The sequence below is a fragment of the Monodon monoceros genome, unplaced genomic scaffold (assembly GCF_005190385.1).
Source record: "Monodon monoceros isolate NGI ecotype Baffin Bay Population unplaced genomic scaffold, NGI_Narwhal_1 Super_Scaffold_13, whole genome shotgun sequence".
Taxonomy (NCBI): Eukaryota; Metazoa; Chordata; class Mammalia; order Artiodactyla; family Monodontidae; genus Monodon; species Monodon monoceros.
In genome coordinates, this window is record NW_021703769.1 from 42,019,094 (window position 1) to 42,043,860 (window position 24,767).

Here is a 24,767-nt window from a genome sequence, read left to right on the forward strand (position 1 = left end):
AGGGCCAACCTTAGAACCTAACCACAACCCAATATCAATACTCAATGGACAGAGATGAATCCAGGTTCTGAGAAACTACACATCACTCATTTTTCAGAATGCAACTATCTTCTAAGACAACAGGGTTTTAGCAGGAAACTTTTCACCATTTTAATAGCAAAAGACCAAAAAGCAACCTAAAAAGAATAAAAAAGCGCTTTTGTTCTAAGGAATCCATTTAGGCTACAGGTTTTCACAAATTCTGGACACAAAACTGAAAAAGGACATTTGACTTAGAGCCAAACAGCCATCCTCAGAACACAGCGCTTCGAACAGTGGCCGGCACGTAGCAAGTGCCTTCAGTCAAAACCACCTTCTGTTTTCCCTTTCTTCCTCCTGAACAAAATCCCACTTTTGTTAGGGACAGCAGGGGTACCAGCTGAGGAAACCATTCCCAGCCTTCCTTGCAGCCAGAAGGGGCCGTGCAGCACAGCTCCACGATGAGATATAAGCCAAAGCTGTTGAGCAGGGCTGGAAACAGGGATAAACTCTGCTAACATACGCCCCATTGCCCTTCCCAGGCCTCTTGACTAAATCTCACACGCGATTACGTGGTTGCAGAAACTGTCTTGAAACCATTGAGAGAAAGACCAAGGGAATTACACAGACCTCAGCTCTGGGCGAACCACTGAACCCTTGCCACCAGCAGCCCAGCTGTGTAGTTCTCGTCCAACGAGGGGAGAAAGGACAACCCTTAACTGGCTTAAGGCACCTTTTCTCTGCACTCCAGGTGCTGTTATCTGCGGCCAAATGCATCCCTGATACAGTTAACTCTTACTAACCGAGAACCTACAACAACTGATTTCATTATTTGTTTCAAGTTTGGTTTCCCCACCAGATGGAAAGTATCTTATTCATGTTCACACAATCTCTCTCACCAAGCAGGTGCTCACAAATGTCCAACGAATGGACAAAGTGACAACAAGGCCATCACAGCCTGTCCCTAGTTCTTTTCTAAGAGAAAAAAAGATTTTTCTTCTTCCCTCCCTAGCTAAACTGGATATCCTTTAGATTATTTAGCATTTATAAAAGTGCCCACAGAGTGTCTGAAACTAAAGTTCGTTATTTAACAAGCCCTAAGAACATTATTTGCCAAGCACTGCTTTCAATGCTTTCACAAAAACCTCATTTAATCCTCATAACAACCCGATGAGACAGGTACTGTTATCTCCCTTTCACAGACGAGGAAGCTGAAGCACTGTGAGGCTGAGGAAGTTGCCCAAGGTCACACAGCCAGCAACTGGCCGGGCTGGCACTGGATTCCACGCAGTCGGGCTCCAGAGTTCAAGTCCTTAACTGTTATTCTCTACTGTCTCTCAGCCACTAAGGATGGCAATGCCTCCTTCTCCCTGTTTCTACAAAAATAAGGAATGAGCTGGGAGAAAATTCATTCTGATTATCTATCAAGGTTCTTGGGTCCACAAACCAGCAGAAACCAAGGAAGAGAAAGCTGTGTCCACTATACCAAGGGTCAAGGTTACTTTCCTAGAGTAAATATGATCAAATGTACAACTGATGATAAAAAGAGAAGCAAGGAGTTGTAGATTTTCATTTTCTTAAGAACTTCTAGAGCTGAAAATCAGGAAAACTCGAGGTAAAAGAAGAAAAGTCTTTTAAAGGGCAAATATAAGCAAACAAATAAATAAATACAAATAAGTGACAACACTTTCTAATGCAAGCTAATCAAAATGACCACCTAACACCCAGATTAAGAAAAATCTTTTACCTGTAAGATATTACCCAGGTATTTGAGGCAACTCTGGAAAAAAGTATTTTAAAAACTGAGAAAAGAGGACTTCCCTGGTGGCTCAGTGGTTAGGAATCCGCCTGCCAATGCAGGGGACACGGGTTCGAGCCCTGATCCGGGAAGATCCCACATGCCGCGGAGCAACTAAGCCCGTGAGCCACAACTACTGAGCCTGCACTCTAGAGCCCACAAGCCACAACTACTGAGCCCACGTGCCACAACTACTGAAGCCCGCACGCCTAGAGCCCATGCTTTGCAGCAAGAGAAGCCACCATAATGAGAAGCCCACGCACCGCAAAGAAGAGTAGCCCCAGCTCGCCGCAACCAGAGAAAGCCCCTGCACAGCAACGAAGACCTAATGCAGCCAAAAATAAAAAAATAAAATCAATTAATTTTTTTTTTTTAATGAGAAAAGAACCTCCAAAAACGTGAGGGGACATATTTACATCTTTCAACATCAATTCTCAAGGTGGCTGCAAGAAGACGTTTCTTCTACTGAATTCTTCACCATTTACCTCTCACAGATTCAGCATCCAGAAATCAGTACCCAGGCCCCAGTACACTTAGCAATACCTGCCAAGTCCTTTCAGACGAATTCACTACCAAGGACCCTGGAATTAAAAGAGGGGAGGAGGGCTGGTTCTTCCATCTCCAGTGACATCTAGTGCTGAGAAACTGAAATGCACCCTGGAGCACAATATTCCTTCCAATTATCACATTAACCGCATACTATAAAATCAGAATATGCATAACTCAAAAACATATGGTTTTTTCCACAACTGGAATTGCCAGTTGTCAACTGTCTTGTAACTCCAAATTTAAAATATCTCATAAGGTTAACCCATTGAGAAGATACAATTGTTTGAGGGGAAGAAATCCCTCTGTTCTCCAATTTTTTGTTTTAAATGCAAATGTAGCTTTATTTACCAATATTAGCCTAGTATGTAAGGAGATTCTGCAGACATTAAAAGACTCCTTTTAAATTTAACCAAAAAGAACTCTGGCTTAATATAACAATAAATACAAGCCATTTATTCAAAACCAACTTCAAAAATCTCTGAAGGAAAATAATTTAAATACAGATGAAACCCATTATAGGATGGCTTGCTGATTTAAACATGCCGTGGGCTAAATCTTGTCTCCAGATTTTACATATTAAAATTATATTCTAAAAGATGCGGGCCAGCCACATTCTCTTTATCAAAGTAAAGCACCATTCTGGAATTAAGATCTAGGCATTTGGAAACCATTTTATAAGATAAGTAAGATAATTAAAGAGCACTGGATTAGGAGGAAAAAACAGGATCTAGCCCTGGTTCTACCTCTAGAACTTAAAGACCAACTCAATTTCTCTTGGCTTCAATTTCCTCATTTAAGAAAAAAAGTTTTTCTTCTGTAGGATGAGGGAAGAGTTTCACCTAAATTCCTTCCTGAGCCCCTTGTTCTAACATTCTGTGTTCTGTGAACAAGATGACCTTTAAGATCTCTTTGAGTGTTTTTTAAAATTAAACCACACACAATGACACAGCACTTTGAGGAACTCAGTACTAAGACTCAACAAAGGAGATCTGTCATTGAAAACAGTGTGGAGTATACAAAGATCTCTAGGATGTTTAGATGATGGCCCCTGAACTTGATCAAAGACATTAAACCACACTCACTAGGACCTTGTACTTTCTAAACCATAAGGATTGCCTGAAGCCTTTTAATTAAGATTTTTCAGAAATCACGCAATTTAAGTGGGCTTTTGTCACTAAACCCGGATATTCACATTCTGATCAAGTGAATTTTTGCTACCAGAATAAGTTTAGGTTTTTTGGGTTTTTTTTAAATTTTCTGCCCCTTCACCTCCTTTATAGCTCTGAAACACCAAGAGGCAGGAGGGCCTTGGATTTCCACTGGCTCTGCTTTAAAACATCATGGCTTTCTGTTGCATACGGGAGGAGGGGGACTCGGAGGGCCCAGTCGGTGGGGAAACTTTGGTTAAGTCCCTGGTTCTTGCTGCATAGATGAGGCTGGGGTGCGAGGAGACATCTTCGGGCTCTGTGAGGTCCCTGGCTGGCCAGACGCGAGGCCCGGACAGTGCGCTACCTCATTCCACCCCAGGAGGTGTCTGTTCCCTCTGGCTTTTTTTCCTGTGGGGATGCTGACAGGGTGGGGCGGGGTGGGGGAAGGGAGGCAAGGAGCGCAGTGTAGGGTCACAGCAGGTAAAGCAAGATCTAGGCCTGGGACCATAGGCAGAGAGCGCCGGCTTCCCTCCGCAGGGAGTCTGGTGTGGGGGAAGGGGGGGGGTGGAGATTTCGGGACCCGGGTCCCCTTGACAGAAGACTGGGGGAGGGAGGCCATGCAGCCCAAGGCAACAGTTAACCCAACGCAGCAGGAGATGTTCCTTCTCTACCCTGCCGGGGAACCCCTTCCTCCCAGCTGCGAGGACAAGGTTTTTGGAAACACTGCCACCTGTTCAGGTATGCGCACCACCCGGGTGTGGCCAGACTCCGGAATCTGCTTGCAGTGGAACAGGGGAAGGCAGCTGCCGACCTGGGTTAACTGCATAGATGGGGACAGCTCCGAACTCCCTCCTCCTGTCCCCGCAAGTGGACGAACCTAGGATTCCGGAAATCCCCGGAGGGTCCAACCAAAGCGAAAGGGAAAGGGGGTAATAAAGCTAGGTTTGTCTTTCCCGACCCCCACCCCCCTTTACCCCCTCCCTGCCGGGGTGCCCCCTGCAGGCCACGTCCTGGGCACGTCTTCAGCACCTGTTGCAGACGGAGGCGCACTTCGGTGGCGGTTTCCCAGGGCACCACCCTGGCGCGGAAGGAGCTGGCCTCGGCCTTCTGCGCCTCCTGGATAAGGTGGGGCATGGGGTAGCCGTGGCGCAGGAAGGCCACGTGGCCTCCTGCCAACAGCCCCATGGGGCAGAAGTCGTTGGCACCGTCGCCCACGTAGAAAAGGCACTCGAAGTGCATGCCGTCGTGGGCCGGCTCGCACAGGTAGTCGCTGAGCACCCTGTGCTTGCACATGTTGGCGGGGCAGTGAGCGCAGCTGTGCGCGTGGAGCAGCCCCCGAGCATCGGGCCCCGACGGGCTGCTGAAGATGTGGCAGAACAGGCCGTGGTGGCCGGCGGCACGCAGCGCCCTCTCCACGCCAAAAGTGCTGGCGTCTGAGATGAGAATGACCTCAAAGCGGGCACCTTGCCTGGCCACAAACTACAGCAGCTCGCCCATGCCGGGCGACAAGGGGATGGCCTCGTAGATGGCACGCAGGTCCCGCGGCCGCACGCCCTGCTCGCCAAGGTACTGGAAGACGCGCTGCATGTACTAGTTGTAGAAGCCCTCGCGGTAGGTGGCACGCAGGCTCTCAGGCAGCCGCTGGCCCAGCGCAGCGCGCACGATGGAGTTGTCGCTGTTTTCGTCCATAATAGTCTCGTCAAAGTCAAAGGTCAGGAGGAAGCGCGCGGCGTGCCCTGCGCAGCCATCCCGCTGTCCCTAGACAGGCATCGGAGCCCAGCAACTGGAAAACGCCCACTTATTGTCAGTAGATCACCCTGGGCACCACCTGTAGGGGCCGTTGACCTCCAGCCATCGTCCAGAGCTCCTCTGCTAGCTTTGTCCTGAGTGATCAAATCCTTCTGTGGTCACCAAAAAGAGTCCCTCAGAGGAAAGGGGGACAGGACCTCTGAGCTTCTCCTGCAGGGTGGGGAGCGGCAGCTGCCGAGGTCCATCCCCGCTGAGTCTGGAGTGTAAAGAGTGCGCAGAGGGGCTAGCTGAGGTATTTGGTCGCAGGATGGAGCAAGGGGTGCTTACAGAAATCGGAGGGGACACCGTGTCTTATCCACCCCCAGATTTCTGGGCTCCAGCTCTCACGAGTCCCTCCAGTCCTGAGGGGCCCTGAATGATGTGCATCTGGGCCGTTCCCTCCACTTCCCCGTCCCCCAGTCGAGGTCTTTGTTTAGTTTACAGGGAATGTTTATCGAAAAGGCTTTCTAAGATGAGGAAGGAGATCTAAGAAATTTAAAATCTGCCTGGAGTTTCCTACTACAATTATGGTTATTACTCTCTAACTTTGCAGAAAGGATGCTGACCTAGCTAAAAGTAACAGCTCTGTCATAGAAGAGCTGAAAAGAGGCCTCAGGGGTGAGGAGACCAGGAGAAGGAGTAGTCAAACTCCACAAAGACAGGAAATGAGGGGAGTTGAACCCTAAAGACCCACCAGGTTTGGGTCTATTTCTGATCACTGCACTGGTATCCCCCAAGTATCTCAGGAGGGACCCCCCCACACACCCCGCCCCACAGCATTTGTGATGAGCTGGTGTCTGAGTGAGTGACAGCTCTCCAGGATGAGTGTGACGGCTCTCCAGGACGAGTGAGTGACAGCTGTCCAGGAAGAGAGAGTGACGGCTCTCCAGGACGAGTGAGTGACGGCTCTCCAGGATAGGGTTGTGGGGAGGAAGTCTACGCACAGACAACGTGAGGGGAGCTGGAGAAGGCTGGAGCAGCGCCCAGTGACAGAGGAGAGGAAACACGGGACAACTCACTTGATGACAACGTCCAAGGAGAAGTCATTTGGGAAAGAGGCTAATTAAAAATAATGGTAATAAGGTTTGTTTTTTATACCATCAGGAAATTCAAAACAGAACCACCATGTGACACCACTGCACACCCAACAAAAATGGCAAAAAAATAAAGGACAGAAAACAGCAAATGTTGGGGAGGAGATGGAACCCTCACACGTGGCAGGTGGGAATGCGAATGGTACGACGACTTTGGAAAACTATTTTCAGTACCTACTAAAGAGGAGCGGACACCCGCTCTATTGACCCAGTAATTCTTCTAGGCATACACCCATCAGAAACATGTACATTCGCTCACAGTACATACAGGAAGGTTCACAGAAGCACTATTTCTAACAGCCCAAACCAGGAAACAACCCAAATTCAAAGAGTAGAATGAATAAACTGTGATACAGCCACATTATATAATACTATGCAACAATGAAAATAAACACAACTTTGCAAAAAACATAGACGGATCTCACAAACACAATGCAGAACAAATGAAGCCAGTCACCTAAAAAATACGTTCTGTATGGTTCCATATGTATAAAGTTTGAAAGCAGGATAAACCAAGCCATGCTTTTAGAGTCAAGCCAGACATCTTCCTTGGAGGGAGGAATGACTAGAAGGGGGCACAGCAGGGACACCCAGGGGCTGATAACGTTCTGTTTCTTCCCCCAGACATGGGGCATATGGGTGCATTCAGTTTATGAAAATCCATCAAGCAGGACAAACGATTTGTGTAACGTGCCATACGTATGTGATACATAAATGCCCGAACTGAGAACAGCTCTCAGGGCACGTTCACAAAGGAAGAGTGGTCCAAAACCAAAGAAGTCCTGCAGCAAGGGACCAAAAGGAAGCCATCTGGGACCCAAGCCCAAGATAGGGGGACCCACAGGGATAATTCCATGCAGCCTCCTGAGAAAGAACCCACAACCGTCTCAAACAGAAGGAAATCTGAGAGCTCACCTCACCAGCCCACCTGGTCATGACTGAAAAAAATGAGACACAGAGAGAGAGAGAGAGAATAATTCGGTCAAAGACACACAACTAGTTAGGGATAAATCCAAGTGTAAAAGCCGCGTCACCTCAGTTAAGACAACTTAACTAATTATAAAATAGTCAAGATATTTCAAAAGAATGAATTGTGCAACCACTCAGAATGGGTAAGAACTCAAGAAAGGACACAGCTTTTATCCATTTCATTCAAACGAGATAAGCAGTGAAAGGTGACAGGTGCACAGGACATCCACAGACAGGAGAAGGGGAACCTCAAAAAAAGGGGAGGAGAAGGCAATCTTGGAGAAACTGGGAACATGGCACACTGACTGTGGATGAAATACAGCAAAACCAGAACTGCACCTCCTTTCCTCATATGTAGCACTCAAAAAAATAACACTTTGCACATCTGGACCACTTTTCCTCGCCAAAGAGCACATTTCAGATCTCTGTTTTATAAACAACCATCATTGTAGTAGAGGGCAATAGAACAACTGTATAAAAGCCAGTCTCATATGAAGTAAAATATTACCTACAAAGGTAGACAGGAACACACAGCCGGTTGGATACAGTTCAAAAAAAAAAAAAAAGAACCTGAAATATGCTCAGAGAAATCATTAATATAAGAACAAAGCTAATAACACATCAGGAAAAAAAAATTATACCCAGGGAAATAACCATGACTCTTGGCTTAAGAAAAAGGCTAGAAACGAGCCAAGGCAGAAGAAATGACTACGCACAACCTTGGTGGAAATAAAACACATCAGAGTCGTGATTAAAGAAAGAGCGTTACAAAATGCAGAAGGAAACCTGAGCTTTTACTTTAGAGAAAGCAAATCGTGTCTTGACATTTATAGAGATAACAGAGCAGATGGTGCTTCAACAGTGGCCACCAGCCATGCTGGTTTTTAAAACACCGATGAACAACCAAATTCACGGCAAATTCAGGCTCACTTTTTCAGACAACTTTTTTTCATCAATCTTTAAAACATGAAAAAGCCAAAAAGACAACGGTCAGAGAAAGACAAAAAAAAAAAAAAAAAAAAAGCCAATGAATTAGAACATGAAAAAAAAGTGAGGTCAGTTTGGAACAATTAAGAACTAGACAGCATAGTGGGGACACAAGCAAACTTTGAGACAGGGTTCAAATTCTGACCTCACCCATTCCTTCCTTAACTGAGTGCCCTCTGGGCCTCAGTTTCCTTGTCTATGAAGTGAAAAAATATATATTCCCCCTGCATAAGGCTGCTGAGAAAAATGACACTTAAAACTGTGCGTGTGTGTGGCTATCAAACACTTGAGATGTGGCTAACAACTCATTCATTTAAATTTTAAACTGCACTCAATTAAGTGACTGGAAAACTTTTACACATGTTTGGAACATACATTGCAGTGAGAATCTACTTTTCAACTGTAAATTTAACAAAATCAAAATACAGATCAATTGTATCCAATGCAAATTTAGCACTGAATTGAGAGGCACTGTAAATGTAAACTTCAAGCCACGTCAAAGATTTTAAAAAATTATGTTCCTCACTAATAATTTTTACATTGATTATCTGTCAAAATTGTAAATTTTTCATATAATGGGTTAAATAAAATGTACTGTTAAAACTAATTTCAACTGTTTCTTTTTAAATGTGGCTATTAGAAAATTTGAATTCCCATATGTGGCTTGCACTACATTTCTATTAAACAGTGCTGGCTTAGAACAATGCCTGGCACACAGGAAGAGTGTATTTAATATTACCCACTATTATCCCTATCAATATTATCAATATTAATTATTAAATGCAAGGCAGTTTGAGGGGGTCCAAAAACAATTTAAACATGTCTCTACCTCAGAGTCTGGCAAAGGAAAACCAGACATACTACAACAGATTTACAGAAAACAAACCATTAAATACCTAGCTGTGAGAAAAGAGGACTTGCAGGGAAAAAAACCCACAAAGAATGTATTCAGCTCACTGAAGACCTTCAAAATTGTCATTCTAAAAATCTACAGAAATCAGAATTTGTGTTACCTACCCAGTTAGACCAGATCCAGATGACAACAGAAAAAACAAACATTACATGAGGTACCCACACAGACTAAAGGCAAACATCTGCTGTTTGTGGATTGGGGGCAGGAGGAGGGTGGGCGGGGAGAAAGGTGCTCCTGTTGAGTCCAGACCTGATCCACTGGGGCAGGGGGCCCAGTGAATGCACACATCCAACAAAACATGTTCCAGTATGTTCCTAGAAGCGCTATTCATAATAACCAAAAGATTGGAGATACGAACCCAAATGGAGCTAACCAGCAGGAGAATGGATAAAAAGAACATGGTATAGTCCCATAATAAAGAGGAAACTACTGCTAAACACGGCAAGGATGAATCTTAAAGACAACAGGCTGCACAGAAGAAGCCAGAAACGAACATAGGACATACTGCAGGAACTCAGGAAGGCAAAACTCGTCTACGTAACAGTTGTCAGAACATCTCTGGGAGAGGAGGACAGGAAGTAACTGACTAGGGAGGGACAAGAGGGAACCTCTGGGGAGTAGGAAATATTCTGTATCTCAACCTGGGTGTGGGTTACAGGGGCGCACACACAGATGACAACTCATGAGCTGGACACTTCAGACGTGTGCTCTTTTACAAGTTCACCAAGTTGCACACTTCAAATGTGCACACTTTGTGTATGCTAAGCCTCAATTTAAAAAAATAAACGCCAATAGCTTTTTAAAAGGTCCTGTGAACAAACCACCCTATTTAACAACAAATAATCTGTTCAGCTGAAATTTCTGTTCAAATAGCATCCCCCAATGTCTCCATATGCCTGCATGAGTGTGCAATTCGGGGACTACAAAACCCTGCAAGAACTTACGTGTGCCATTTTTTCCTGGAAGCCCTCACCCATGCGATACACGTGTCGAGATGTGCTTCAGGGGATAATCTTCCACACGCCTAGGCCTGTGGGTCGCAACTCCTGCGAGGCTCAGGGCACTTGTTTAAAAATAGAGATTTGGGGGTACCATCTCCAACATCTCTCCTTCCACGACACTGCAGAGCCCAGAAGATGGTCTTTTAAAAAGGCCCGCAAGGTATTCTGAGTGGAAACCACTTCCGTATGGAAAATCAACTTGCATGACGTGCAGAATAACTGGTATTTAGGTTGCTTTGGATGAGAAACTGGACTTAGCAACTGAAAGATCATAGCAAGTTCTGTTGCTTCATTTCAGTCCCCCAATCTGCTGGAAATGCCAGTGTAATTTTTACTTTAATAGCAAGGACAAGAAAGGCTTAAATATAATTCATTAATATAGAGTAGACTGGATCTAGAAGAAAATGAGCATCTTTGGTGATATCTGTGTTGTTAGATTCTTTCAAGGAGAAATCACAGCTGTTTGGAAACCACTCCTCTTACACACAGATGACTTGCTCAGGAAGGCTGTTTTTATCTGGTAAAGCTGGCGCTACAAAGTATTACATAAGACAGTAGAAATCTATAACCATCCCCCCCCTTGCAAGTATCAGAATATCCTGATAATAAATATTCACATGCAACCTAGCTCCATATTTGCTTTTCAGTTGCTGCCCATTGCTAATGGTCCTGTCTTACAGATACATACTTCTTAAAACCACCACTTTTGCTAAGAGACTTGGAGTTCTACTGCCTGGAGTTAAAGAGAAACGATGGTCATCCTTCAATGACGCAAAGGCAAAATCAACCCGGATGCTAAGGAACAGTAATCTCCTAAAACCTGCTGTTGTGCTACAAATGGAGGGCAGTGCCAACTCGCCACTCATAGCAACTGTTGCTAGGCAGACTGGGCTGGGAAGCATCAAGCTAAAGGGGTCAACGGGAAATTAAGCCAAATTCAAAGCCACATACAAAAAGCTGAAGAAGAGAACAGACGCTCATTCAGAGCTCATTTTAAATCACATAATCAACCTGAAAAAGGGAAGAGAAATGTGTTTAAATATGTGGAATTCATTGTGTGCCATCCTTCAATTCTAACACCAGAGAAGAGCGATTTCTCCTGTATGGAATGTTCCCACCATGGTACAGATACTCAGGGGCCCTTTCACATAGTCTTCCACTTGAATACAGGACTTCGGAGTCATAAAGGAAGTGTTTGAAAATATTTTCTCTTAAGAAATAAAAGAACACTTCAACTAAGTTGCATCTTCTGTTTGCCTTTAATATATTCCACATTACAGTAAGTGACCAGGTTCTACGTCCAGCAGAAAACGCGGATGGTGTCACCAAGATTCGCCTGCCCCCAGCCCACCCCACGGTGCACAGCAGCTGCAGTGAATGGGCCTGACCTCAGTCCAGCTCAAAGGTGGTTGTCTCAAGCAATCAGCATAATCTATTCTCTTATCAAGGTGATTAGTGGAGATAACCCAGGCCTAAGCCAGTCAGCACCAGGCCCCAGGGATTGGTTCACAAATGCATCAACCAATAAGTGCAAAGCTCAGAACTTTGCTGGAGACTCTGAAACCCAGACTCTGAAACTAGATGGTGTGATGGGTAAATATAAAGCTATAATTGCTGCTCTCACTTGGCCATTCTGAGAGCCTGAAGATGAAGTCATTACACCAAAAAGGCAAAACCAAGAACAGTCCCAGAGAACCAGAGCCAGTGCCCTGGTCAAACCATGCCTAATTTCTACCCTACCGCCTGACCACTCCTCTTCTACCATTTAAGCCAGTTTGGAATTGGGTTTTCTGTTATTCAAAATTAACAAACATAAAATACCACATGATAAAATGTCTTATGAGTAATGCCCTGTTGTAGCTGCATAAAACTATACTTTTAAAAGTTTGCATATACACAAGTTCTGGCTTTTCTGACCAATTGAGAAGACATATATTACTGTCAATCCAGTTTCACATGTAAGAGGATGGATTTGGAGAAAATGAAACAAGTAAGAGAAATGGTCAATTGTATGTTAAATCTAAAAAAACCTGAGCTCACAGATACAGAGAACAGATTGGTGGTTTGGTGGTTGCCAGAGGGGACAGTGTATGAAATGAAATGGGTGAATGTGGTCAAAAGGTACAGACTTCCCGTTACAAAACAAAGTCCTGAGGAGGCACTGTACAGTATGGTGACTATAGTTAAGAATACTTATGGCATTATTTGAACGTTGCTACGACAGTAGATCTTAAAAGTTCTCATCACAAGAAAAGAAATGTAATTATGCTAAAGAATGTTAACCAGACTTATTGTGGTGATCACGTCACAAAATATACAAATAGTGAACCGTTATGCTGTGCACCTGAAACTAATATAACGTTAGGTGTCAATAATATCTCAATAAGAAAGAAAAAGGAAAAACGGGCTAACATTACTATAATGCTTACAACACTGACTACGGACACTGTTCTCACCTCACAGGACAGGTACCATTACCATCTGCATCTTACAATGAGGTTCTGAGACACAGAAAGGGACCGAATATGCACAGACATACTGTGCATGTTGTGTCTGTCAGAATACACACAGACACAAGTCATCAGACCAGGCGGGCAAAGGACGAGCGCCTCGCTCCCAGCTCTCTCTACCTCCACCCACTCCTCTCCGAACTCACGACTCTCAGGACTGCTCCAAGGTGAGTTAAGTATGTTCCTGGGGGACGTGAACAATAAACTGATTGCACCATGAAATGGTCGCTTTTTAAGCTTTCTTGACAACGAAACCAAGTTCCTACAGTCTAGCACCCGCAGTGAGTTCAGGTGCACATAAAGCATACTTCCATATGACCAGGCAATCTTCTTCTCCCTGGCCGTGGCAACAAATATGCAGTAGGAGCCTGTCAGCGTATACAACTCACTGCAAAAGATCAGAAGGAAAATCCCATATGAATTCAAAATAATTTATCGCACGGTTCCAACATTTAACGGGGCGCATTTGACTTATTTCTGAGCCTTACTGCTCCAGAAACGCTATTCAAAAGTAAGAACCAACCTATACTTGCAATACCTTTATTTATGAGCAGCTCGTTCAAGACGAAAACTGCCATGGAAAATAAGGTAGGCTTGGCGTTATTAACAGCATCAGAGCTGGTTCTGGGAGCAGCTCGCTTAGCCTCTGACCCGGCCACGTTCTCCATCGACCTCCAGTGCCGTAGTGCCGACAGTCATCTCCCCTATTAATTATCAAACCCCAGTTTCAGAGAACAACGAATGTTATTATTTCGCCTTTCATCTTAAAAAACAGCTGCAAGAGCAGAACTTTACAAAGAGGAGAACACACAGTCTGATGGAAATTAACAGCCACAGTCTAACTTTAATGAGAGGTCAACAAATTAACAACTGCGTACTATATCAAGTACGATAACATCTTCTTCCTCGTGCTTCAGATCAAGAACCAGCCAACGAGACAGTATGTGTGAATGCATGACAAACAGACAAAGGGCTTTGCACATGGGGGTACTGACGGTGACTTCTGTTCAGACAGACACGGAGTCATTCACATTAGTCCGAGCATTAAAGAAAGCAGGGAAACAAAAAATTTCTCATAAAGCTAGAAACAGTATGCGTGACTGTCTTAGGTCAGAATTTTGAACCATCAAATGCCCAAATGGTTGCTAATAAGGAAGGTGCCCCATGGCTGGGTCACTAAGGAGGAGACATCTCCTCCTTAATCCAAAATCTGAGCAAATCAATGTCCATAAATAGAATTCTATCCTCGAGCTACCCGCAGGTTCAATTCTTGTACCAAGAGGAGGTTAAGATTAACTGATCCTAAGGGAGACACAGGCCACAAAAAGTGTCACCTCTCCATCACTTTGTCTGTAAGTTACCTAGAAACCAGAGTACCCAGTACCCTGGGCAGCAGGAGCCCAGAGGCCCACAGACCTGACCGGCTGAGCAGCCGCCCCAGGTATCAGTGCTGCTTCCAAATCCATCACACACTCCCCAACACACGTCCCCTCCACAAAATGGAAAACTGCAGACAGCAGGAAAAACTTGTTTTATAGGATGCCATAATCTTCCAGAGACAAAAGTTCAGCTAATTGATTCTACCATAAAACAGAAATAAGTTGGTTTCAAGTATGCCTCTCCATGAAATTCGAGCTCAGAAAATCTGACGCCAGTAAAGGATTCCAATTTCATTTTACTCTATTTCTTATTAGTCAAAACATTCTGAAAAAGTAAAAAAAAAATTTCTTCCATCAATGTGTGACCCACTCCTGCCAGGGGCCTGTAGTAACCTGCCTCTTCTGCTCCCCAGAGAAGGGACGGTAAAACACCAGCACAATTTAAGAGGAAATCACTTGCATTAGGATCCCATCATCACGTAGATTCAAATACGCGCCATCCTCCAAATTCAACTCAGTATTGTTTACCGTAAGAAAAACAAGCCATTTAATTAATGTCTGGGAAAAAAACCCAACACTTTAATTCAACTTCTACTTGCAGAAATCGCTCACTTTTCCAGGACCAGCCTCTCCAGTGACAGCCTCTGCCTGTGGGCAGCCTGCTTCCTCACCCCAGCCCCCCGCCCCATGCCAAACCACAGTCAGATACCCCGTGCAGAGCCATGAAAACACAAAAGCAAGTCAAGCACTAGAGTAGTCAAAGGATGTGTTTTCAGTAAGGAAGAGACCCTATTCATTAAAAACTGAGCAGAATAACCAATGCTGGGGGATTCAACAGAGCGCGGTCTCGGGGCTCCGAGCACCACACGGCAGCCAGGCTCTAGACAGACCCTGCACAGAGCCCCGGTCCCTTCTGCTGCACCACCTGTCAGACGCCGGAGAGCTGCCCCCTGAGGTCCACACGCGCTGTGATTTATCCTGCAGTGCAGAGTTCAAGGAGTTATTTGGAAGTCAGGTAACATATCTCTGAGGGTTTCATTTTAATCATTTAGAAAATGCTAGAACAGAGAAACCAAAACATGTCCAGAGTGGACAAACGAAAAAGGTGCATACAGGGTGGGGTGGGGTGAGAGAAAGTGAGAGTGAGAGGACAAAGAATCGAGGGACTCCTCATGACTTGAAACAATTCATCAGCAATAAGACATACGGGATCTATAAAAAGTCAGGCCAAAAGGGACATTAAGGGGTATTAAGTAGCCACTTTATAAACCACTTCAAACACTGAGCAGTCAGCGCCACATTGAAGCCATGGGAAAGGAGAGCCGACACAAAGGCTTCGGGAATGCACGGACCCCAGGCCTAGTAGAAGCCGGATTTATCACAACATTAAGTTCCAAGACCCCAAAGTTATCACAGCTTAAGACAAATTCAGCAGGATGAAAAACACACTGGGGTAGCAGTCTAAGACACTAGAAAGACAGACCAAAAAGAAGAGGACCGTTAACACAGGTTCTGAGCAGCTGGCAGCGCCAGGCAGGAGATGGGGTGCAGACTCCGGTATCAGGCAGAAATACCAGGCATTTACATCCCGGGGGCTTTAAGACAGGGGACTGGTTACTCGGCTAAAGGAAGAGCTGGGAAGCCAGCGGGGATGGTGAGGCCACCCGCAAACTGATAAGGAAACCAGCATCACCCCTAGTAGGAGGGACAGGGGAGAAGGTGTTTCTGGAAGCCAGGGCTGCATCACCAGGCAGCACCACACCAGGGATGGGCCGTGTGGATTCTGCAGGAAAACGGTGCAGACAAGGTCTGGTTTCTCCCTCCAACCCTCACACAGTGAGTCCCACTCAGGAAAGGGCAGTCCACCCCGTCAGCTCTCCACCAGACAGGGCAGAGAAGAAGGGGAAAAACGGAAATGAGGGCAAAGGAGCCCAAGAGGGCCCCACCTTTCCTTCCTCAGCTTTTCAGGTCCTGCGCTCAAACCATAAGGTGCAGACCCATCACCTGGGCATCTTATTAAAATACAGATTCTGACTTAGGAAGTCTGCAGTGGGGCCTGAGAACTTGCAATTCTAACCAGCTCACAGGTGATGCTGACGCCGCTGGTGCAGGAACCACACACTGAGCAGCAAAGGTCTAACTGACCCAAATGAAAGACTAGTCTATAATCAAAAGGAATGCAGCCACATTCCTTCCAAGAATGAAAAATACACAGTCATATACAAGCCTTTCAAATAGGAGTGAGACAAACAGGACGGAATGTACAGGCAGGAGCATCACCAGGGCAAGACCGCTGCCTGCACAACACCCCGTGTTACTTTTCCCACCGCCTCATCAGGTTTGCGTGGTTCAAGGTTGTTATGGGCTGAAACGTGTCCCCCTAAAGTTCACATGTTGAAGCCCTAAGCCCCAGGATCTCAGGATGTGACTACATTTGGAGATACAGCCTTTAAAGAGGTACTTATGTTAAAAAGAAGCCATTAGGCTGAGCCCTAATCCAATCTGACCGATGTCCTTATAAGAAGAGGAGATTAGGACACAGAGGGCGACCAGGGCTACAGGCACACAGAGAAAAGGCCACGTGAGGGCCCAGAGAGCAGGCAGCATCCACTAGCCAAGGAGAGAGGGAGGCTTCAGGGCAAAGCAACCCTACCGACACCTTGATCTTTGACTTCTAGCCTCCAGGACTGTGAGCAAATAAATGTCTGCTGTTTAAGCCACCCAGTCTGTGATGTTTTGTTTTGACAGCACTAGCAAACTAATATAAAGGTTTTGGGTTTTTTCCTTGTTACTACTTTAATCCAGTAAGTTTTCACCGTATGCCTGCTCTGTGAGAAGCGGAGTTCTAGGAGCTGGTTCACAGAATGATCAAGAGACAGTCCCTGCCCAGATTCTGCTCCTGTTTAGAGGGAGAAACTAAGACCACCAAATTCCGATTATGATGAATGCTGTGACAAAGGCAGAACGAAATGCCTTTACAAAAGCCAGAGGAAAACAAAATCATTCTATCCGGTAAGTGGGAGAGAAGAGTGACCAGAGAGAGCTTCATGGTGGAATCGTAGAGAGGGGAGCATCTCAAATGATGGAGCAACATAGGCAAAGGCCAAGAGACCCCCAGAAACCCAACACCCAGTGCGCACAGGGACCAGTGAGACACCTGGCCGGGAGGGGCGGGGGCCCAGGAGCGCGGCGTGGACAGAGCTGTGATGGGACACGCGGAGCCAAGAAGGAGCTCAGTGCCCCTGGGGGCCAGGCAAGGGAGTCTGAACTTTAATTTATAGAAATGGAGATTAATGAAAATGAGGAAGGTAGATTAAGGGGCAAGAGAGTGCATACACAGCGTAGACTGTAGACGATAATAGAGCCCACATTACCTACCTGCCTAAGAAAGGTCTCCTCAAGATGAACACCCTTTCCACTGTCATTAGCTACTTATATCGTAACCCCGAGCAATTTATCACCTCTTGTGACCTGGGTATAACGAACAGGTTGCCATCCGCCCGACTTCCAAGCTGGGGACAGGGATGTGTGACACTGTGGGTAAGTGTCACAACCCACCAGTGACTCAGAAAGAGACCTGAAGCCTGAGACAGAGCTGGCAGGTCAAAGCCCGAGGCACGTGCGTCATCACCACGGCGCCACCAGCCCGGCTGCAAACAGCCGGCACCTCTTTTTGTTTGTTTGTTTGTTTTGCGATACACGGGCCTCTCACTGTTGTGGCCTCTCCCGTTGCGGAGCACAGGCTCCGGACGTGCAGGCTCAGCGGCCATGGCTCACGGGCCTAGCCGCTCCACAGCATGTGGGATCTTCCCGGACCGGGGCACGAACCCGTGTCCCCTGCATCGGCAGGCGGACTCTCAACCACTGCGCCACCAGGGAAGCCCCCAGACGGCACCTCTTGTCCGAGCGCCTTTCACCCCTTCTCCACCCCACTCAACACGCCTAGGCCTTCACTCATCCCCAGCAAGGAAAGCCACAGAGCAGATCACAAACAAGGGAACAAAGTCACTCCTTGGTTTCTGAGCCTCTAACAGCTCGGGCAAGAAAAAGCAACAAGGCAGGCTCTCACTGTGCCAACAGGCACCAAAGTATCCCTGCACCTCCCTTCTGTCCCCTGGACGGTCTCGCTCTCAGTCTTCCCCCCAGAGGTCTCTCCTTGGACGTTCAGGACTTGGGGCTTGGAAGGGATGATATAGTTGCAGAGTAAACGACCAAGCCCTGATGATGAAGATAATCCTGGGAATTTACCGCTTCACTGAGCCTGTCTCTACAACATGGGCAAATGCAGTAGAGGAGCAAGTTCCCAGAATTTAAAGATCTGTATTTTAACAGGGGCCTGTGTCGATTAAACCACTGATCTCAAAGCAGGATTATACGCTTACACCCTTGCCGCGGCCCTTTCAAGGGTGAAATACACTTCTTCCCCTGTGACTTTCTGTTCAGCCAAGTGACTTGCTTTGGCCATGATACAAGCAGAGGCTTGAAATGTGCTTGCAAGACCAGGCCCACCTGCTTCTACCTGGGCCGTGACCATAAGTCACATTCTGGACAACCACCCAGTCCAACAGAATGAGAGACAGACCTGGAAGCCGCCCATAGCCGGGATCCAAGCCCAGCCAGACCAGCCCAGCCGACCCCCAGCCAACGTGCATGTGAGCAAGGGAAAATAAATGTTGTCCGAAGCCGCTGGGTTGGAGTGGGTTCTATGCAGCATTACTGGAACAAGAGCTGATGAAGGAGAAGTCAGACAGCAAAAATACGGGAATCACACAAACCACACAGATACAAACTCATCGAAAAACAATCCCCTTCCCCATCGATTTCCAAAGAATGTTTTCAAAAACATTTGAGTAGCTCTCTTCTTCCCCTCAGGCCTCAGGCACTGTCTTCCAATAGGAGATGAAGACAGCTCTTAAAATACCAAATGTGAGCAGAAAACAAGTCCAGATTTAAAACACAGATCCCAGCAGAGAAATCTGCAAAGGGCTTGCCAGCTCAAACGAAGGGAAAAATCTGAAATTTCATTAGCCTTTCCCATAACCTTTAACACCTAGCACATAACACCTCTCTATTCTCATCTCAGACGTTATACAAAATAAAAATAGTAAGATTTATGAAAAACGGAATTGGAATTGAAGGAGGATTTTGTTTCCAGGCCCGGAATAACATTATGAGCAAAAGTTCAGGGGTTCACCATGGTGACTCAGTGTGGATAGCTCTGCAAGGCTGTTGTAAAACCCCTACACCACGGTGACAAGGCGAGACCAGGCAGATGGGCTGCAATCTGCATTCACTGCGGCATTGCCTTCTGTGCTAAAAGGCACCATATACTAATGGCTTTTCAAACAGCTAGCTACTAGATTTCTCCTTTCCTTACGTGCAGCAGATTTCAGTCCTCCCTTTCTGGCAAATTTGCTGAGGAAAGTATACGTGGTGCCTTGAACGGTCCAACGGCTGGGCTACGTAAGTCTGGGGCTGCAGCACTACTTCCTCCAAGTTGATGCAACATCAACGATGAAAACAGTCACATCTTTGCTGGTGCTTATTCCCCACCTGACTCTTCAGAAATGCAACTGAAGTCTTTGCTCAGTTTCCTGCACGAAAACCTCCCAAAAAAACAAACGCTGAGAAAGTACCTCAAAATAACACAACATTATCATCATCATCAGGAGGAAAGAAAAGTTTGGACGCAGAAGCCTCACTTACTGCAGGGCTTTCTGCAACTGGAAAGAATAGCTCCAGGACCAATCATGACCCATGGCCACCGAGGACTGCAGCTCAACCCCACTCATGAGAAGTAAGCTTTTTAGCCCCCAGAGCAGGCCAGCTTGCCTAAATGGTACAAGGAAACTTTACATAATATAATGCTGACCCCACTCTCAGAGAGAGTAACTCAATGGCTACTCCAGGTCTTCAAAAGTTTCCCCTGTGAAACGGTCACCAGGTGCCCCCTCTTCACGTGAACGGCGTCCAAGTCAGGCTTCTGCCAAGACACATAGCTAAACCTCATCTATCCAGCCTCGCCAATATTCAAGGGAGATTCCGTCCTTTGGGAAAGTTGTACCTCAACAGACCTCAAAAGCAAACCCAGGATTCACCAATCACCTCTGAATTGCCTTCTCTCATGTGTAAGGACAGACAGACGCTATCAAAGCATAAAATTCCAGTCTGAACCTCAAACCTAACGTGGCTGACCCTCCACGGATGACACGAGTTTCCTACCACCTCAGCAAAAAATGGGACCGCAAAGAAACGTGTATTTTGAAGCACAGAGTATGAAACTCGGAGGCCATTACTGACATCTTTTCACCATGAATCTTGCCAAGAATGCAGACCATCACTGCCTAGCCTTTGAGACATACAGAAAAAAATTCCAATAGGAAATTACTAGTTGAGAAATTTCTGAAGTCTAGCCATGCTATGCACACATATTCCACAATACTGCCATGAGAAGTATTTTTTTTTTATTTAACATATTGCTTTTATATTGGGTTTAACAAAAGCAGAAAGGCAAAGTGGGTGCCCTTGAATATTAGATGGAATTTAGTATGTGCTGACTCAAAAACGGAAAAACTCCACAAGTGAGAGCAAATACCTTAAGTATAGCATTACCCCTAAACACACAGCCTTTAATGACTAATAGCTCGCTTTCCCTTTTCTTCAAAATCAAACCAGAGTCCCAACCTCCCAAAAGTCACTAATCAATTCCACTGATCTTACCTTAAAGCAAAGCACACAATCGCCATTTTTGAGGGAGAAAGAAAAGAAGTTTTACCTACTTAAGCCAGCACAGTAAGATCATGACACTTTTTTATAGTCCTTACTTTCAAAATATTTTGGGTTTCATTCCACTTATTTGTCCATTCCTTGGTCAATTCTTGAACCTAAAAGAAAAAACATACATATGCGATTGCTCCACAAAAAAAATTACTTGGATTTTCTTCTAGAAAGTTTCCAAACTCTTATAGATTATGGAAGAATGTACAATACTGTTTTATAATTAGGTAGCAATGCCTCAAAGAACCATCACCAAATATAAATCAAACAAGCTGATCTTACCCTACAACCTACATCATGGCAAAGGAAAGAACAGAAAAAAATGTGTCAAGTTGCCTAGAGTTTTACAGCAGTCTTTTTCAAGGTGTACTTCAATAAAAGTTGCTTCCTTGGATGTTAACCAAAATTACAAGTTCAAAGATGATAATGCCCCATTACATGGGTTAATTTTTCCTGATTATACTTTAGGCCCTAAGAAATAGTGATTTACTTTACTTTCCAATTAGATGTGATGATTAAATCACCTTGGAAACTGCAGTTTTCTTTTAGGAGATAATCTGCTTTTGTAGCTAATTAATAGGGTTTATAAATCTCAGTCTATCTTTAAAAAAAAAAAAAGGCGGCTCTTTAATTGACTCTTAGTAAAAGCAAAAACTTTTTGATAAAAATCAGCTTCTTTCCAGTCTGCGGTAACTTAGGGGAGAAAATATGCCCCATTGTCGAACACAGCACAGTTGGAAATTGCTTCTCAAAGTTAATGAAAATATTCTGCTAGTTCCATACAACTTTTAAATGACCTTAGTGAGTGATTCATTAAGAAGTAAAGTGATACCTGATTGAGAGGTAGGGAAAAAAATGGAAAATTCTGTAAAATGAATACACTTAGGGCTAAAAGAAAGTGACCTCTGAGGGGCATAGAGGGGGACACACCCTCCCAAGGCCTTTTCCCTCCTGTCCTTCATCATTCCTGCCTCCTACCCATCCAACAGCAGATACCATCCCAGTTCAACTGACTGGTCTTCCCACCAGTAAGTTACCCGATTTAAAAAGGTCAAAGTGAAGGCACAGAATACACTGGATTATACTCTCACTGCTAAGAGGAAGATACTTCCCACAGGCCATTAAGTAATATAAATGGAAAGGGCGTGGGTCAGCAACCTGAATGAAAGACCACAGTTCGTTACTGACAAGAAATAGAGGAACTGGAGTGATGGTTTATCCAGAGCAAAACCAGAACACCTCTCACCCACCTGAATTCATTCAATGGGCATTCATTTTACCCCTCAATTTACCTCAAACAACTACAGGAGCTCTACGTTACCACTGTTTTCAATAAAATATCTTAACTAGTTACTAATGTCAAACCTATCATGTTCTTGGAACAAACAAAAGAAACAGAACTGAGCCTCTCTAACTCTGATTTTTGCTCATTTGTACTGGTTACCTTCCTTTCATCACTTGAGTGATGCCAGCCCCACAGCCTCAAAAGCAAGAAAAGTCACCGGGCTTTTTGTTTTGGAAAAGCTTTCAGAGAGGGAATATTCTTACGCCTTCTCTCCCTACAGAAGGGGAAAAGACTGGGGTGATGAATTTACTAATTTACTAATTTACTTATTTATAATAATCAGTTAACAGATACTCTTTGGCACTTTATCTGAGAAACACAAAGCATTTAACAATAAACGCTTCAGCATTTCAACAGATAAATTCTCCCTGAAGAAACGCAAGCCAATTAATCCTTTTCCAATTCAATCAAATAATCTAGCTTTCAACAAATCGTTAAGTATGCCTTGGGTTTCTTTCACTACTGAACTTAAACCAAATAATCATCATTTATAAAATTAATTTAAAACTGCAAAGTCTGATACCACCTCTAACAACGTGACCAGTTGATAAGATTTATAGCCAAGCAGATGGCAAACAATTTTAAAAGGTCGGCAAAGACTAGATGAAAATTTAGAAAATGTTATGAACAAGAGGGGCAGTCATTTCTGTCCCAGCGGGTATAATGCATTCAAATTAAAATGTTTATTGGTTTCTTTTAACTTGCTAGGTATTTCTGAAAACCATTAGTAAGAAACAATTTAAGACTATACAGACATTTCAAAGCCCTCAAAATGAGAACCTGAAGTACTAAAATACAAAATGTCAAGAGAAAAATAGGGATTAAGAAACTAATGTTTTCACTAATGCTATTATCAGCAAATTAGTCGGCATAATTATCCAGGGAAGTGTCAACAAGTTCCTAACTACAACCCAATTTATATCTTCAATATTGTGTATTCTTGAAAGAGCTTTACCAACAGAATCCAATTTTCTTTCTCAATTTGTTTTAACCATTCAGCACAGTGAACAAAATTCACTCCAAAAATGTTATTAATGCCGTTTCTCCTTTTACAGAGGGTTATATTTTTTAAACAAAAATAGTATAGAAGTAGATCAGCCATGAAACTAGTTTTCAGAAAGCACCAGCACACAAACAGTGGCTTCAGCCCAGAGCACCCACCCCCGCTTCAAATCCCACCTCGCTTAAGATCAACTAAGCATCTACTCGGAGTATTCAGTGATTCCCCAAGTGCTGCACTTCCCTCTGGAAAGTAAAAGGATGACAAAAAGCTCCACGCTGGTCGTGGTAAGGCTATGGGGACCACCACTGTGAACACAGCCTCCCTCTTCCGAAGGCCGGGGCTGCCTCACTGCCGCGTGGGACAGCCCACATGTGAATCTCAGTTGCCGTTAACCATCGTGTGCCAGAAAAATCCCATTTATTACGTCACAGAGAACATGAAATGCACAGGTAGCCAACTGCTGTGCTTCTTTAAAAATGGGGAGAGGGCGGGCGGAGTGTTAAGTGGCATATAGAAACAAAATGAGTCTCAAACAGCAAGTACTAAAAAGTACGCACTTAAAATACTGAAAGCTATGATTTTTCTGAAAAACATAACATGTCAAGGTATCACTTACTCTGGCTTCATTCTGCTGAAGTTTCTCCTCCATGCTTAAGGCTGTGGGAGAGTCCAAGAGGGCAATCTACAACGTAAACCAAAAAAGACAGCAGCAATCAGTGAACGGCAGTAATCTAGAGGAAGGACCCAGCCGTGATATTGTAAATTATCAGAATTGCCAAATAAACTATCAAACAGAGGTAAGAAGTATTGTCCCACAGCCCCCCCAAAAGTGTCAATCGTCACTAAATCTTTAACCCATGGGTTTCATTTCTCATAACATTCAAAACCATGGCACCCTTGTAAAACTACATTTGCAACACAAATCAGCAAAGAGAAGGAAAAAGAAAAACATGTAACATACTGACATTTTATCAAAATCAAACACAGTCTAAATCCCTAGATCCTGAAGGATTCGTCTGTTTTGAATGTATACAAAGTACACATTCAAAAAGAAAGCATAAGTCTTGCTCAACCACAGGCTTCTGAGATTCATCCACACTGACACGTGCAAATGAAAACTCCTTTATCATCACCGCTGGATCACATCCTGCGTACAGTATGACTATACCACAACCTGTGTGTCCATTTCCCTATCTGTGCTGCGAAGGTATAAAGACTGACATGAGAATGATAAACATCAAATTCAGGTTTGCCCTGGGGGGACAACGCAGGCAGAGACGGGAGAGGCAAACACAACCAGGCGGGGCGCATGGGGGCTCCAACTGCATTTGTAACTCATAACCTGAGAGGCAGGGACACGGGGCTCCCAACAATGTCACAAGAAAAAAAGGAAGGGGGTCTCCCTCCCTCCCCACCCCATAGGCAACCTCTCTTGGCCAATTTGCTATGTAAATGTGCAGTTATTCTGGGCATATGTGAGCATGTTTG

The 24,767-nt window shown here is 44.8% G+C and overlaps 1 protein-coding gene and 1 pseudogene across 3 annotated transcripts in view; both read right to left on the reverse strand.

The window, feature by feature from the left end:
• Positions 1-24,767, reverse strand: part of KIF16B (kinesin family member 16B) — a 293,377-nt gene that overhangs the window by 206,838 nt on the left and 61,772 nt on the right. For all 3 annotated transcript variants that reach the window (XM_029220041.1, XM_029220042.1, XM_029220043.1), the window contains exons 11-12: positions 23,896-23,961; positions 20,979-21,038 (exon numbers count right to left, since the gene is read on the reverse strand). In XM_029220041.1, coding sequence (XP_029075874.1) covers positions 20,979-21,038; positions 23,896-23,961 — 126 coding nt within the window. The remainder of the gene's footprint in view (positions 1-20,978; positions 21,039-23,895; positions 23,962-24,767) is intronic.
• On the reverse strand, positions 293-13,443 carry LOC114893868 (annotated as a pseudogene).